Raw genomic sequence first — 13,466 nt, forward strand, 5'->3', positions numbered from 1 at the left:
ATCTTACAGTGGTTCAATTGCTGATTCCGTCCACTAATACTGATCACCTCGACGGCGCACTCTCCGGCTGTCTCGTTTTTCAGGGGCTTCTGATATATCAAATTTGACAGATAACTAAGCATAACGTCTGTGCAAGTGACTATGAATTTCGTTAGATTGATAGTAGGCCAGTATCGTATTGGTTTTCCCTAGTTATCGTTGTAGCGCTGCTTGAACATCGGTGTTCGGAGGAATGACCTCGGAGACTTTCTCAGCATCCTAGGCAACAACGTATTGCTCAAATAGCCAGCAGCAGTGCAACTTTGACTTCTGAATTCATATTGTCATCTATCTAGTACTGTCTATTTTGCGCCGCCGAGCTGCTTATTCAACATGACAATCATCACCATCGACATCACATCGGATCCGGTATGCCCCTGGGTAAGTATTCATGCAAGCCAGGAAGCAAACAGTCTACGCATGCGAGAGGTAACATAACGGGAAAAGAAGAAGCTGCGATGCTGACTAGAGCCTGTAGTGCTACATGGGCAAGATCCGCCTGGACAGAGCCGTGGCCCTGTACCAGAAAGTCTACCCGGGCGGCCGCCACGACACCTTCCGCATCGTCTGGCACGCCTTCTACCTGGAGCCGTCAGCGCCGGTCGGCGTGCCGGGGGTGCCCTGGGCGGAGCGACACGCACAGAAGTTAATCCAACGCGGCGGCGGCGATAGCGACCCAGCAGAACTGGAAGCGAAGGGCCGTCACCTGCGGGAGCAGCTCGCGGCCAAGGGGCGGCAGCACGGCATCGCGTTCAGCTTTGAGGGCAAGTTCGGCAGCACGCGCGACGCGCACCGGCTGATCGCGCTCGCGGGGCGCAAGGAGGAGGAGTCGTCAAAGGAGTCAAAGGGAGGAGACAAGAAGGCAGGGTTACAGGATCGGGTGGTCATGCAGCTCTTTCGCGATTTCTTCGAGGGCGATGCTGACATCACGAGCCGTGCCATGTTGGCGGGTCTGGCGGAAGAGACGGGGCTGGGTCAGCGCGAGGCGATACTGGCCTGGCTGGAGAGTGGCGAGGGGGGCCACGAGGTGGACGAGGAGGCGCGGTGGGCAAGGGAGGAGGGACAGATGAAGGGGGTCCCCCGTTTCGTCTTGCAGGGGACGCATGTCATCGACGGGGCGGAGGATGAGCAGGCCTTTCTGGAAGCCATCGTCAAGGCCAAGGAAGGCGGAGAGACACAGGGGGCAGAGCAAGATCCGACGTCGTCAGGCAAGGGCGACGGCCCGGGCACTGCTTCTACCTGTACAGGCTCCTCGTGTAGCTAACCAGGGTTCTCTGTTGTTTTCCCCTTCCATCCCTGTACTTGATATCTACTTATTCAAAGTTTGTTCGGCCTACATCATGTTTTCCAGATTGCTTCTAGAAAAAAACGAGCAAACTAGACGCCCAGACTTGTTTGCCCAGTCGGTCCTTGGTCGCCAGGATAGTCCTTGTCCCATCTGCAGGAATCAAGCCATGGGAAAACATCACAGAGTCATAATGCACTGCGCAAGGATTGTGCGGCTAATTGACTATGTGCAATTAAGCCATAGACTCACACCTCCTCCTTTCGTCAGAACTAGATCTTTATGTGACCTGTTACTGCTGTTATGGGCGAGAGAACTGCCAAAGTTGGCTAAACTAAAGGGGGCTATGGCATTTTATCCTACAAGAAACCGAGTATTTTGCAACTTTATTTTGTATAATTTATGAAGGATCCCCATTCCAGCTGAATTCCAACTAAAAGACATTCTCTTCAGTGGCATAAATCTTGTTATGGGCATGTTCAAGTCAGGGGCAGCGAGGAAATGAATAGCCGAAATGTGACGGGATAGAAAGCAAGTGAGGGAGCATGGAGTCAACAACCCAAGATGGTTAAGTTTGAACTTCAAGAAAACTTCCGGATGCAGCCTGGTTCTATCTCTTCCAATCGAGCGACCAGCTCTTTCCAGATCTGGTCATCTATGCGCTTCCCGTCCTCGTCGGTGATCCAATCTGGAACCCATTCCCTTCACCGCCACACGGCACAGTCAGCATTCGTTCACACCCATCTACCTTGGATCATAACAGAATATGATGAGACGAAATGAATAGGTGGAGAGAATGATCAGAAAGGTCTTTTTGGGGTGAAGACTTACTCCTTAATCTCGCATCCTGACAGGTACTTCCCGTGCGTCTCTTCTCCGGCAGCGACACCATAGAGCACCGTTCGGCTACCCGCCTCGGCCGTCCTCGCCCTCATGAGCACCCGGATGATGTCGATGTAGAGCTGGTAGTACCATGTGGAATATCGAGTGAGGCCAGTCTTGCAGAGGCCTGGGTTTACCATATTGATGACGACGCCTGTCTTCTCCGGCGGGTACAGGCGTGCAAGCCTGTGGACTATTGGGACCTGCACTAGCTTCGACAGGGCATATCTGCAGGACATAGCACAAATTATTAGATCATTCGGTACTCGTAGTTGTGGCAGGAATAGGGGTAAGAGCTACGAAAGTAGCTAATTATGGAGGCAGGGAGTCGGAACGACTGATTATTTACCGGTTTCGCATGATCGCCTTTTTCGGATCATTCAGGCCGTCAAGAACATTGTCTTTGATGGCGTATAGATCTTCACGAACGGAAAATCCCAGGGCGCTGGTCACGAACACCAAGCGGGGATTGCTGTTGGGGAAGCGCCTCGCTGTGTCCGCAAGCTTAGGCAGCAGCAGCAGGCCCAGCAGGGTCGTCGATATGTCATTGACGACGACCGAGGTCTCCTCCTCCTTCACCCCGGCCGACACCACGGTCGTCCACTGGTCCAGATAGACGGCCGCGTTCTCGACGAGGGCGTCGAGGCGATCGAGCTCGTCCACCGCGCGCTTTGCGAACGCCCGGACCGAGTCGTATGAGGCCAGGTCGAGGGTCCAGACCTCGGCGACGCCCTCTCGGTCCGTCTCGGTTTCGATTTCTCGCCGCGCCCGCTCGCCCGAGGTGGTAGACCGGACGGCCAGGATGACGCGGCCTGCCGAGGCGCGGACGAGGTGCTTGGCTGTCTCGAGGCCCAGGCCGATGTTGCTCCCGGTCACGATGTAGGTCTTGCCAGAGCAGAGCTCATGCGAGACGGGGAGGGGTAGGGTGGCCCATTGCTCTTTAAAGATCTCCCACATAGACATGGTGACGATAGTGATGAATAGGTTGGTGAGCTAAGAGTATGTCGACCATAGGTTACAACAAATTGGGAACATGAGAAAGAGATCTAGGAAACTGAAAAACTAGAAGAAAATGGTGAAGATTTGGGCAAGGAATGAATCAACTTAAGTAGCTGATTCTCAACTCGTGTCTGCATTATATCCGCCAACATGCCGAGTTTCGTCGCTGGGAGGTGGATGTCGTGAAACAGAACTCATCCTGCTAGAGCCAATAAGCAGCGCTGGTAGGAAATGGTGGGAAGACATTAGGACACCCATCGCGAGTAAAGAGGCAATCAATTTCCGTTAACCCCGTGAGAACGATTAATGCTACTACAAGTAGAGTAAAGTCGATTGGCACATCGACAATATGAGCTGTGTAATGTAAAACATCATCGCGGGATCATCTCCACTTTCGTCGCCGAAGAAGTCATCTGACCAATCAGAGATTGACTTCCTAATCGGGACATGATGTGAGATGGGCGGCGCGAAGGGGTCCACCAACGTCTATTATATCATTTCCACGTATTGGGTCGTACCCAAACAGTTCATTGTTAGAAGGCTTAAAGCTCAATTATGAGTTACCAGGATATCTCGGAAGTTCCTAGCAGCTGCCTTTTCCCAAGCAAGTTCCATAGATTCTCGCCAGCTTTGTCGTGGATCGAAGGGATCCATGCGAGTTTACGCAGTATCTGGCGGGCCTCTGTCCATATTCGAAGGCCGAGGTGCTTGCAAGCACGCTTCACCATTGATGACAACCACTCCGCATCCTCGGTTTCGTCAAAGACCTGGATGCCCCCGCAGAACAAGCACCAGAGTAGGAACTCGTAGTCCGCAACGGTGCTGGGCATGAACGCTTGGGTGCTGGATCTCAATCCCCTACCCAAGAGGTCATATTTCGCTAGGCGACGCCCGTATTCTGGTCGAAATGTTACCATGTACGTCAGTAGTGACTTGTGCACAAGATCATCGCGACCTTCTGTGAGCTTTCTCGCCACCGGCGATACTTGGAGCAGCGACCCGGTGAGAACCAAGAGGGCGTCAGTGTAGTCCAAGGCGAATAGTTTGTTGCCAATAGAGCGAGCATTCAAAAAGTCCGTGAAGTCTATCACGTCCATGGCGATATCGAGGAGGCCCGTAGAGGTGTCGCGAAACCATTGAAGTATATGGCATCTTTCGCCGCTCCCTCGGGCTCTTCGGAGGCCATCTAGCAAAATGCTTTTCGGGAGAGCATCACGGCGGAAGTGAATGTCTGATCCGGTATGGAGTGCGAACTCGACGTCCAATCTGAAAACTTCGACTTAGTTCACTACTATGCTCGCAACCTCATGCTTGGACAGAGAATCATACCTCCAAATCTTCTGGCCAACGTGGCGATTGACGTCGAACAAATGCGCCATGCCGCCCCGTAGTTCGATCATACGTCGCAGGCCTTGGAAATGAACCATTGAAGTGGACTGTTGCTGGTGCAAGTCCTCGTGCATGGCCAGTGACGTGACCACGGCAATCGAGCTATCAGACAAGGCTTCGGGGCCCGAGAGCCTCTTGTTGATGATCTGGTAGGCTTTGGCCATATGGGACATGGTGAGAGGAGTTAAACGAGATTCGCCTAGACTAAAAGATGCCATAGATGCTGACATGGCCAGCATAAGATGGCAATCTGATCACACATCAGTAAATACTTTACTCATCTCATTTATTTAGAGCGTACTCAACTCACATGCTTCATCCTCAAGGGCCAGACGGAACCATAACGTATCAACCAAATCATATTTCTGACAGAACTGTGGCGGGTACAGAGCTTCAGATACGAATGTGAACCCTGAAGCATCGTCAGCACGACTATGCGTGGCATATGGAGATCAGCGCGCCATTACATTGATGAATCAGAGGTCGCGACTCGGGAGTTAATTCGTGAGGAAACGAGACGGACGAGAGGTCGGACCAGTACAGACTGATCAGTTCCAGTATCCTCGTTTCGCCGTACACCATGAGTCTGGGGTCTGCACTTCCAGTGGGAGCGGGCAAGGTCAAGATACGCTTCACCGGAGTCGATCCAGGGTGTCGTTTCCTAGATGGAAGTGCCTTCCCAGCGTTCTTGCCCTTCACTTGAATTCGGCTCTTAGTGTTAGCATTTCAGGACTCTATCGCTGGCAATAAGCGACGAATTTTGTTTAACGGTGCTCTGCTTCAATCTTGATAGCTTAAGGACATTGCATGCATATTGACAAGCGACAAGGTCGAGGGGAGTCGACTTACTAACATGCGACCGAATTAGCCGTCGTTCATTCCGCCCTACCTTCCTGGAGTCAACGAATTGGAAAGACATCACGGTAGACGTTATCAATTCTCATTGGAATTGTGTATAGCAGATCACCAATAGCCTGATGCAGGTCCGAGGTTTTTAGATGTCATCAACGCATACTATGATGAACTTGTCTATGTTGTGGAATGTTGTAAGTTTCCAGCCACAGACGCTGGACGGAATTGAAAAAAGTCGCGGGCTTAACGGTGTTTAGCTACGACCTATAAGAGCTTGGAAGATGGACATCCTTGTAACAAGTGGTATTGATATCATCAGCCCGTTTAAACAGATGCGCTAATGTGATTGCAGCAGCCAAACGCGCCTAATCTATTAATATTACTCGTGTTCTTCGCAGGTTGCAGTTGAAGTTGTCGGGCATTACCAGGTAAACCCTTCATTATGCCACCATATGTCTCTCCCCTTTTTCGCCCACGCACCCACGTGTCCACGCAGTTCCCGAGCCATAGCATCTGGCCCGCACACCAATATGGCCACTCTGTCTTCAATACCTTGCCTAAAAGTATCATCAACAATCTTTTTCAGATCAGGTCGTCTGTAGCTGCTAACAGCAGCGTGGTTGACGCGTCTGCGATCCATGTGCATATTGTCCAATTCGATCTCGCCGTCGGCGCCGCTTGAGCTGTTAGCACGGCCGTTGTTGCTATCCAGCTCGAGGTCATTCCCAGTCAGGTAGATATGAACCCGTTCATCGTCCATGATGCTCTTCTCCAGCTCAGAGGTTGGCCAAGTGGCTTCGCCCGGTTCTCGGACTGCCCAGATCATCTCGGTGCGGGTCAACGGATGCTCCCGGTTGAGGTAATGGTAAATAGGTAGTGTGAACGTTGCACCAACCCCACCAGCGAAGAGAAGCACCCGGTCGAACTTGAAGCCAATGAATTGCGGAAAGTGTCTCGCGGCGCCGTAAGGTCCCTCGATGCATATAGGAACTCTCGTATTAGCTGTGCCCAAGCTGGCGAGTCTTCCGAAGTTCTGCGTCATGGGTCCCCGGTGCTGACGCGCAACGAGGGTGAGTTCGCTCGAGTCTTCGTTGACCCCGGCAACAGTAAATGGACTGTAAATGGACTCGAATGCCAAGTTGGACGGCGAAAGCGGATTGGTACTTGGGCGCGATGGCGGGGGAACATTCACATAGGCATGCGCACCAGGGCTTTCCTTGAACTGCACTGCCATATCGGGCATCACTGTGGCGGTGATTTTGACAAGATTTGTGCCCGGAATCGACTGTACTAAGGCGTGCGCAGTGACGGTGTAGAACTTGCGGACGCCGATGTCCACCACTATCACCACCAAAGCTTCGATCATGTACAGCCTCGCGTGGTGCACATGGAAGAATATGACAACAGGCAAGGTCAATGCAACCACAAGATGGGTCACAAAGAAGACTCGGTACGAATACTCGCGCACCACAGCCAATGCCGTCGTGTTCAGAAGCGTCATGCTGATAATGCCGACCAAGCCTAGCAACACAGTCGCATTGGTACTCATCTTCTGGACAACTCCCATCTGAACGAACTTGTTGGAGTAAAGTACGGCATGTGCAGCGAGAAGGAAGTAGACGATGCGGCCCAGGGTCCGATGCCACCGGTTGAGTTCTTCATGGGAAGAGCGGAAGGCATAGGCGACAGGATTCAGGTACTTCAAAGACAGCAGGTACTGGATGGGGAATTGAGAACACGCAATGGCGGCAAACTTCTTGGTCAAGTGGTTGTAGTCTGTTCGAAATGTTAACCGTCTCTCTGTGGGCAAGATGGGCAGTAGGAAAGAAGGGGTACGGTGGGGCTGATCCTACAGCCCGATTCTTCCACGTACCATGGCCGGTGCCAATGAAGCACAGAAACACAAGCCAGAGTGCCCAAAGACCTCCAAAGATGAGTTGGTCTCTTCGACCCCAGCTTACACCAGCGAAGTAGACGTCATCTTCAAGATACCAGGCAATGCGGCGCCAGACGCGGGCCATGGAGCCCGAGGCGGTGCTCTCTCTAATGTACTTGGCCCCTGGCGAAGTTGGCACTACATCGTACGCGATACTCCGAGGCGCCTCTCGTGTAGACAACCAGACCGCGAGCCTTACAATCAGAGCGACGGCAACGGGCACAAGGGTGGAAAGCTGGGCATAGAGGCCGTAGCTATCCAGTGACAGGCGCCGGGCGTGTTTCTCAGCGTCGCTAATCTCGGCGAATGAGTAGGACCAAGCCATGTTGGCGCATCAATTGACGAAAACAAAAAGAATGTTGATAACGCAACATTCATCCGCCGGCGCGTCTATGCCGAGACGTGTCCGACTATTGGTTTTGAGAGTGGGATTGACTCAAGTTGTTTGAGGTCAAACGTGGTCCAACGTGCACGATAAGCAAATCACTGCCCAGCGAGTGCTCTGAGCGGCGCTGTTGACAGCTTGGCTTGAACAGCGCCGATGTCCGACACTTCGCGACATGCATGCTGACTGATGGGGACTCGTATATGCAAGTAGCCGGTCTAAGAAGGCAGCTTTACCAAAACAAACACATCTTTGCCATCGCAAGTCACGATGGAAACAACAAAGACCTTTCTGAAGTTCAGTAAATTCGGCAATGCAACTCAATAAATGTACAACAAATAATACTGCGCTGTAGGCCCGAGTCTTCGGAACACAGTCCCCCTGTGCTGTGCACTGCAATGGGTTGAGTGCGGGGCGTCAACATCCGCTAAAACATTCGACCTCTGCCTGTTGTTCAAATTAGCGGCAATCCTTCTAGAAACTCTTCACCTTTCATCGCGACCGGGCACATGTGTTGTCAATTGGGCTTCGCCGCTGCATCGATTAATAGATGCGACGAACGGAGGCTATGCATACGTTTCGTCGCCATTTTGGAAAGAAAATTGGCAAGGAGGATGCAATTAGACCAGGTACAGTCATCATTTGAACCGAATCCTTTGCAGGCGTGTACAGATGATAGGAAACGATCGGCATTGTTGCCCGCCCACCCTGTGGTTCTGCTGAGATATTACAGTAATAGAGCCCGTTTCCCTAGGCAGCCGCATAGTTATTTATATATCCTCGACCCAGTGATATAGATTGCCGCCATGGGCTCGACTGCAATGCGTCGATTTCATTGGCTGTATTTGGTTCGCCGGTGGCTTACTGCGATCGTCTATTAGCGCGACCCCAGAATAGTCCCCGTTTCTCAATTGCTTAGCACTTTGATTGCTGACGGCATCTTACTATCCTTCTATCGTGTAATCCTGCGAAAGGTGACAGGAGCCACACTTGAAAGCTTGGTGGTGCATCATAGTCGATCCAAGCTTCTGACTGTGATGTCGACCAGAGGATCAACGCCATTAATCGGTAGGGGGCAGAATCAGATGTCGGGATTAAACAGAGTAAGACAGGCAGCCTCTCACAACGAGGACGGGCTATCACAAATGCATATATAATGGCAAAGAACCGCCTGTCATAATCACCTTCTCTCATCTCATTCACCATCAACAGCATCTCCATCCAACAGACTCTCTCATCTATTCCTCAAAGTCTTTACCAGTTCTTCTTCTTCCAAGCAACCTTCTTCTCCCTCAAAATGAAGTTCTCCATCGCCACCCTCATCCTCGCTGCGACGAGCTCTGTCTCGGCCGCCACTGTCGATGGCACCGCCGGCCTCGCAGCCCGAGAGAGAATCCCGCAGCCCGCGTACGACGCGGAGACCGACTGGATGAAGGAGATGGGCAAATGCCGCATCTACAAGGACCGCAACGTGAACAAGAACCAGTTCATGGAGCTCTGCGAGCCCAAGTGCGGCAAGCTCAAGGAGATCGCCAAGGACGGCAAGACCCACAGCGTCACCTGCTTCAGCAAAGAGACCAAGACCTGGACCGACCCCGAGAAGCACGACTACGTCGAGGGCGACTGCAAGTGCGACCTGCCCATCGTCAACTGGGCCGGCGAGACCTTCGTCAGCGCACGTGAGTGACCCTTGTTCTCTCTATTTCATAAATGCACCTCCCTTTGGTCATATGGTCACAAATACTAACACGAACTCTCTATCAGTCCCCGCTGTCGGCCAAGTTACTTGTGCCGTCTGGACCCTGGCTGCTAAGGACGCCGCCAAGATCCTGACCAGCGTGAACGGCGTCAGAGCCGCCCAGACTGGCAGTGCGGCTTTGCTGAAGGTCGCTAAGTTGCTCATCAAGCAGGGCAAGTCGCAGAGCAGCTACGAGAAGTACATCCGCGAGCATTTGGCCAAGGGTGACGCTTGCAAGATGCTCGACATCAAGGGCATGTGGGAGGAGGCCAAGAAGATCCCTGACTCCATCCTCGGCATCTAAGTGTTTCCCTTATATTTTCATCGTCGTCTTCATTTACTTCTGCATATACATGGAGTTGGGAACATCCTCGGTGGCATGGCCATCCGCATATCAACGGGAGAGCATGATAGCTCTGGGCTTGGTTAGTGATAAAACCCGTCACGATTAGCTGAGCTTGATGGGGCTGTACATTATCTTCTGTATTCTTTTAGGGTTGGCATCTTTTGCCTTCTCATTTTCTACAATACCACCTTTTCACTGAACCTTGAGATCCGAAGAAAGCATTCTGAAATAGTCCATGAAGATCTCTGAGAGTACTGGAATGCAAGTTGACTGGTCTCCATTGATATCAAGGTAACTATAATTCCGTACTGGCCCATCGTTTCGATAAGGAGCACCATACTTTCTAGAACTGCAAGTAAATCAAAATCCTTATCTAGGGATATAAAACTTCAACGAATTGGTGGCATACAAATATAATAATCACGCGAGATCGGCCCTTTCCCCCTTAACACGTGTACACATTTTGGTTTGATAGTGTATTAGGCCAGACCTAGTTCCATCTTTATGACAGGTATGCGAGATAGAACCGAGCTGGGTAAGTCCTTGTGTGAAGTACACATGATACATCTATGTCAGCAACGGGAATTTTACCTTGATATCACATTTAGTAAGACAAGTCACTACTTTCTGACCCTTGGTGTCTGTATTGTCCACCTGGGCATCAGATTAGCTTGATGTACTCGCACGAAATGCTAGTTTCCCTGACTCAGATCGCTTCTTTATGCAATTGTACTGATAAAAATATGGAGATAGTTAACCCTAAACTGATTTGACTGCAAGTTATAGTCATAGCTCTTACTCCGTCCCATAAAGAGACTCCCCATGCTGTCACTCTAGCCATTAGTATTTAGAAAGTTTTTGGGACCTCAGGTCTCTGATTGAGTTGTTAATGTTTATATAGCACAGGGAGGAAGCAATGTAATTGGACAATGCACTAGGCAGCAAATCGTTGTTGGCCCCTTTTCCAGACTTGGCGAGTAACTATATACCAGACACGTTACCATTTAGCTTCCGGGAAGCACCCAAAGTCAGTGTCGTGTAGGAATCTATGTCATTCATACATTAGGTACATGGAGATCGACGACTAACGCACCGCGGCTGCTGCCCAGATTAGTTATATGTTTGTGCCACTCCAACTTTTACATATCAAACAGTCAACTGAAGCTCCGATGTAAGCATTTGCAAGCTATGCAGGGGTCAATTGTTTTGGGTGGGTAAGCCAAGACGCTTGGGTCGGACAGGCCGCCGCTTGTCAGCAGTGATCTAGATTGCATTACCCGAGGGTAGGATTTACTAAATGATGGCTGCCAGCCATCTCATCATGCGATTCCCATTTGACCGCCTGTTCCTTAGGACCGGGGGAATGTGTGCCCCCTCCTGGGGAATATACTTATGTAACTAGCTGGCTCAGGAACGAATAGTGAGGCTTATTCCCGAGAGCTGAGTCCTTAGTAATATTGCCGCTGTTTCCCAGTCCGTGTTAGGTAAGGCCTAACGCCGATAGAAAAAACTGTTAGCGTCTTGTCAACCCCTCTACTACTGACGTGTTACCTGCAACCCATCTCCAGGTCAGCCAGGGGGTGCCCATTTCCGTTTCCATTTCCATGTGATAATATCTGTAGCTGCACAACAACGGAAGTTATGGCTAGCTACTACCAATAAGAATCGGATCCGATGCTGCTTCTCCAGAGCCCGCTAGACAACGTAGCCAGGTGAGATCTGGCAACTGCTGGCGAGAAGAAATCTTCTGGGTCTGGCTAAGGCCAGGGAAACGAATGGAATGCGACGGATGACCCCCACAGTTGGCTCTTGACTGCCGAGCGAACCGTCGACTGCCGCAGCAAGACATAGTCGCCTTTTCCCCCTCCAGTGGGTCGCAGTCGCAGTACGACCAAGATGGAGCGGCGAGGTCCATGACGGCATGAACGGGTCCTATAGACCTGGTAACGCCGAGCAAGTCGACAATATGCCGCTAAGAATTCCGCTTCTCTGTCGCCTCTGAGTGGCCGGCCGCGCAACCATACCAGAACCGCACTACCACTGCTGTTTGACACTTCAGGTAGCTACGAAACCGGGTTCCAGCACAAAGCGGATCGAATTAGCAATATCAGGCAAAACTTGTAGCTCGTGGAAATAAAGTCCCGGCTTAGCAATGCACGTGGGACAACGAATGTCGGGGTTTATACCCATTCTTTCAGAGGGCCCCTCGTCGGGGTTCCATTTGGATCTGTGATAAGAAGGGCTGGTCGCCTCCTACTTTTGCTTTCGACTCTACACATCACACCATCTACCATCTATCGACTTAGCAGTATTCGATATCCTCACAAACAACACAATGGCTCCCTCCAACCAGAAGCAATGGATCATCGCCGCCAAGGACAAGGACCTGGACGGTCTGCAGCTTGTCGATGCTGAGGTGCCCAAGGTCGGAGAGAACGAGGTTCTCGTCAAGATGTGCGCTGCGTCTCTCAACTACCGCGATCTGGCCATCCCCAAGGTATGTTTGACTTCTCATGAGCTGCCGTAAAGCACAAGTTCGGAACTGACACATACTGACTTGCTGTTCGCCAGGGCATGTACCCTTTCCCGTTCAAGACTCCCGTCGTCGCCGCCTCTGACGGATCCGGTGAGGTTGTGGAAGTCGGCTCCAAAGTCACCCAATGGAAGCAGGGCGACAAGGTGCTCACCCTGTTCAACCAGGGCCACCAGTTTGGTGACATCACCCCGGCTACCGCTGCCACCGGTCTCGGTGGTGCCGAGGACGGAACCCTTCGTCAGTACGCCACTTTCAACGAGTGCGGTCTGGTTCGCGCCCCCAAGAACTTGAGCCACGCTGAGGGCGCTACACTCACCTGTGCCGGCCTGACCGCCTGGAACGCCCTCTACGGCCTCAAGCCGCTGAAGCCCGGCCAGTACGTCCTCACCCAGGGCACTGGCGGTGTGAGCATCTTTGCTCTGCAATTCGCCAAGGCCGCCGGCGCTACCGTCATCGCCACCACCTCCTCCGCCGAGAAGGGCGAGATCCTGAAGAAGCTCGGTGCCGACCACGTCATCAACTACAAGGAGGACGCCAACTGGGGCAAGACGGCCAAGGCCCTGACCACCAACGGCCAGGGTGTTGACCACATCCTCGAGGTCGGCGGCACCAAGACCATGGAGAACTCGCTGGCGGCCGTCAAGATGGAGGGCATCATCAGCATTATCGGCTTCCTCAGCGGCGCCAAGCCCGAGGCCACCCTCCTCGACACCCTCAGCAACATCTGCACGGCCCGCGGCCTCTTCGTCGGCTCCAAGGCCCAGATGGAGGAGATGGTCGCTGCCATCGAGGCTAACGATATCCACCCCGTCGTCGACAAGCAGCAGTTCTCTTTCGAGCAGACCCGCGAGGCCTACGACTACATGGTAAGTGATACATATAATACTCTCCTCTGATTGGAGAATAGCCCCCTTTCTATGAAAAAGATCCGTTACTAACCCATATCGAACACACAGTGGGCACAGAAGCACTTCGGCAAAATCGCCATCAACATTTGAGAATTATAAACTTAAGCAAGCGAACTATGTATAATCTATGATGTAATGAAAAAGAAATAAATATATTGATACCAAACCATT

At 51.9% G+C, this 13,466-nt stretch overlaps 6 protein-coding genes across 6 annotated transcripts; 3 read left to right on the forward strand and 3 right to left on the reverse strand.

Annotated features, from left to right (window-relative positions):
• Positions 1–372: 372 nt before the first annotated feature.
• Positions 373–1,303, forward strand: PG998_008393 (thioredoxin; the record flags this gene model as incomplete). The annotated part of the gene is made up of 2 exons (XM_066875209.1): positions 373–420; positions 518–1,303. 2 exons carry the CDS (start codon positions 373–375, stop codon positions 1,301–1,303), a joined length of 834 nt encoding a protein of 277 aa, XP_066731154.1.
• A 602-nt stretch (positions 1,304–1,905) lies between these two features.
• On the reverse strand, positions 1,906–3,199 carry PG998_008394 (Short chain dehydrogenase atnD; the record flags this gene model as incomplete). The annotated part of the gene is made up of 3 exons (XM_066875210.1): positions 1,906–2,026; positions 2,156–2,434; positions 2,556–3,199. Coding segments are annotated over 3 exons (1,044 nt in total), but the record flags the coding sequence as incomplete, so codon positions are not given.
• Positions 3,200–3,765: 566 nt separating this feature from the next.
• On the reverse strand, positions 3,766–4,767 carry PG998_008395 (uncharacterized protein; the record flags this gene model as incomplete). The annotated part of the gene is made up of 2 exons (XM_066875211.1): positions 3,766–4,471; positions 4,535–4,767. 2 exons carry the CDS (start codon positions 4,765–4,767, stop codon positions 3,766–3,768), a joined length of 939 nt encoding a protein of 312 aa, XP_066731156.1.
• Positions 4,768–5,867: 1,100 nt separating this feature from the next.
• On the reverse strand, positions 5,868–7,707 carry PG998_008396 (uncharacterized protein; the record flags this gene model as incomplete). Its single annotated transcript, XM_066875212.1, has 2 exons — positions 5,868–7,222; positions 7,320–7,707. 2 exons carry the CDS (start codon positions 7,705–7,707, stop codon positions 5,868–5,870), a joined length of 1,743 nt encoding a protein of 580 aa, XP_066731157.1.
• Positions 7,708–9,064: 1,357 nt separating this feature from the next.
• PG998_008397 (uncharacterized protein) lies at positions 9,065–9,809 on the forward strand (the record flags this gene model as incomplete). Its single annotated transcript, XM_066875213.1, has 2 exons — positions 9,065–9,446; positions 9,532–9,809. 2 exons carry the CDS (start codon positions 9,065–9,067, stop codon positions 9,807–9,809), a joined length of 660 nt encoding a protein of 219 aa, XP_066731158.1.
• Positions 9,810–12,186: 2,377 nt separating this feature from the next.
• PG998_008398 (NAD(P)-binding protein) lies at positions 12,187–13,385 on the forward strand (the record flags this gene model as incomplete). Its single annotated transcript, XM_066875214.1, has 3 exons — positions 12,187–12,348; positions 12,423–13,253; positions 13,344–13,385. The coding sequence occupies 3 exons, from the start codon at positions 12,187–12,189 to the stop codon at positions 13,383–13,385; spliced, it is 1,035 nt and encodes a 344-aa protein (XP_066731159.1).
• Between the last annotated feature and the right edge of the window lie 81 nt (positions 13,386–13,466).

Source organism: Apiospora kogelbergensis (genome assembly GCF_038363985.1).
Source record: "Apiospora kogelbergensis strain CBS 113332 chromosome Unknown utg000005l_segment0_segment0, whole genome shotgun sequence".
Classification (NCBI taxonomy): Eukaryota; Fungi; Ascomycota; class Sordariomycetes; order Amphisphaeriales; family Apiosporaceae; genus Apiospora; species Apiospora kogelbergensis.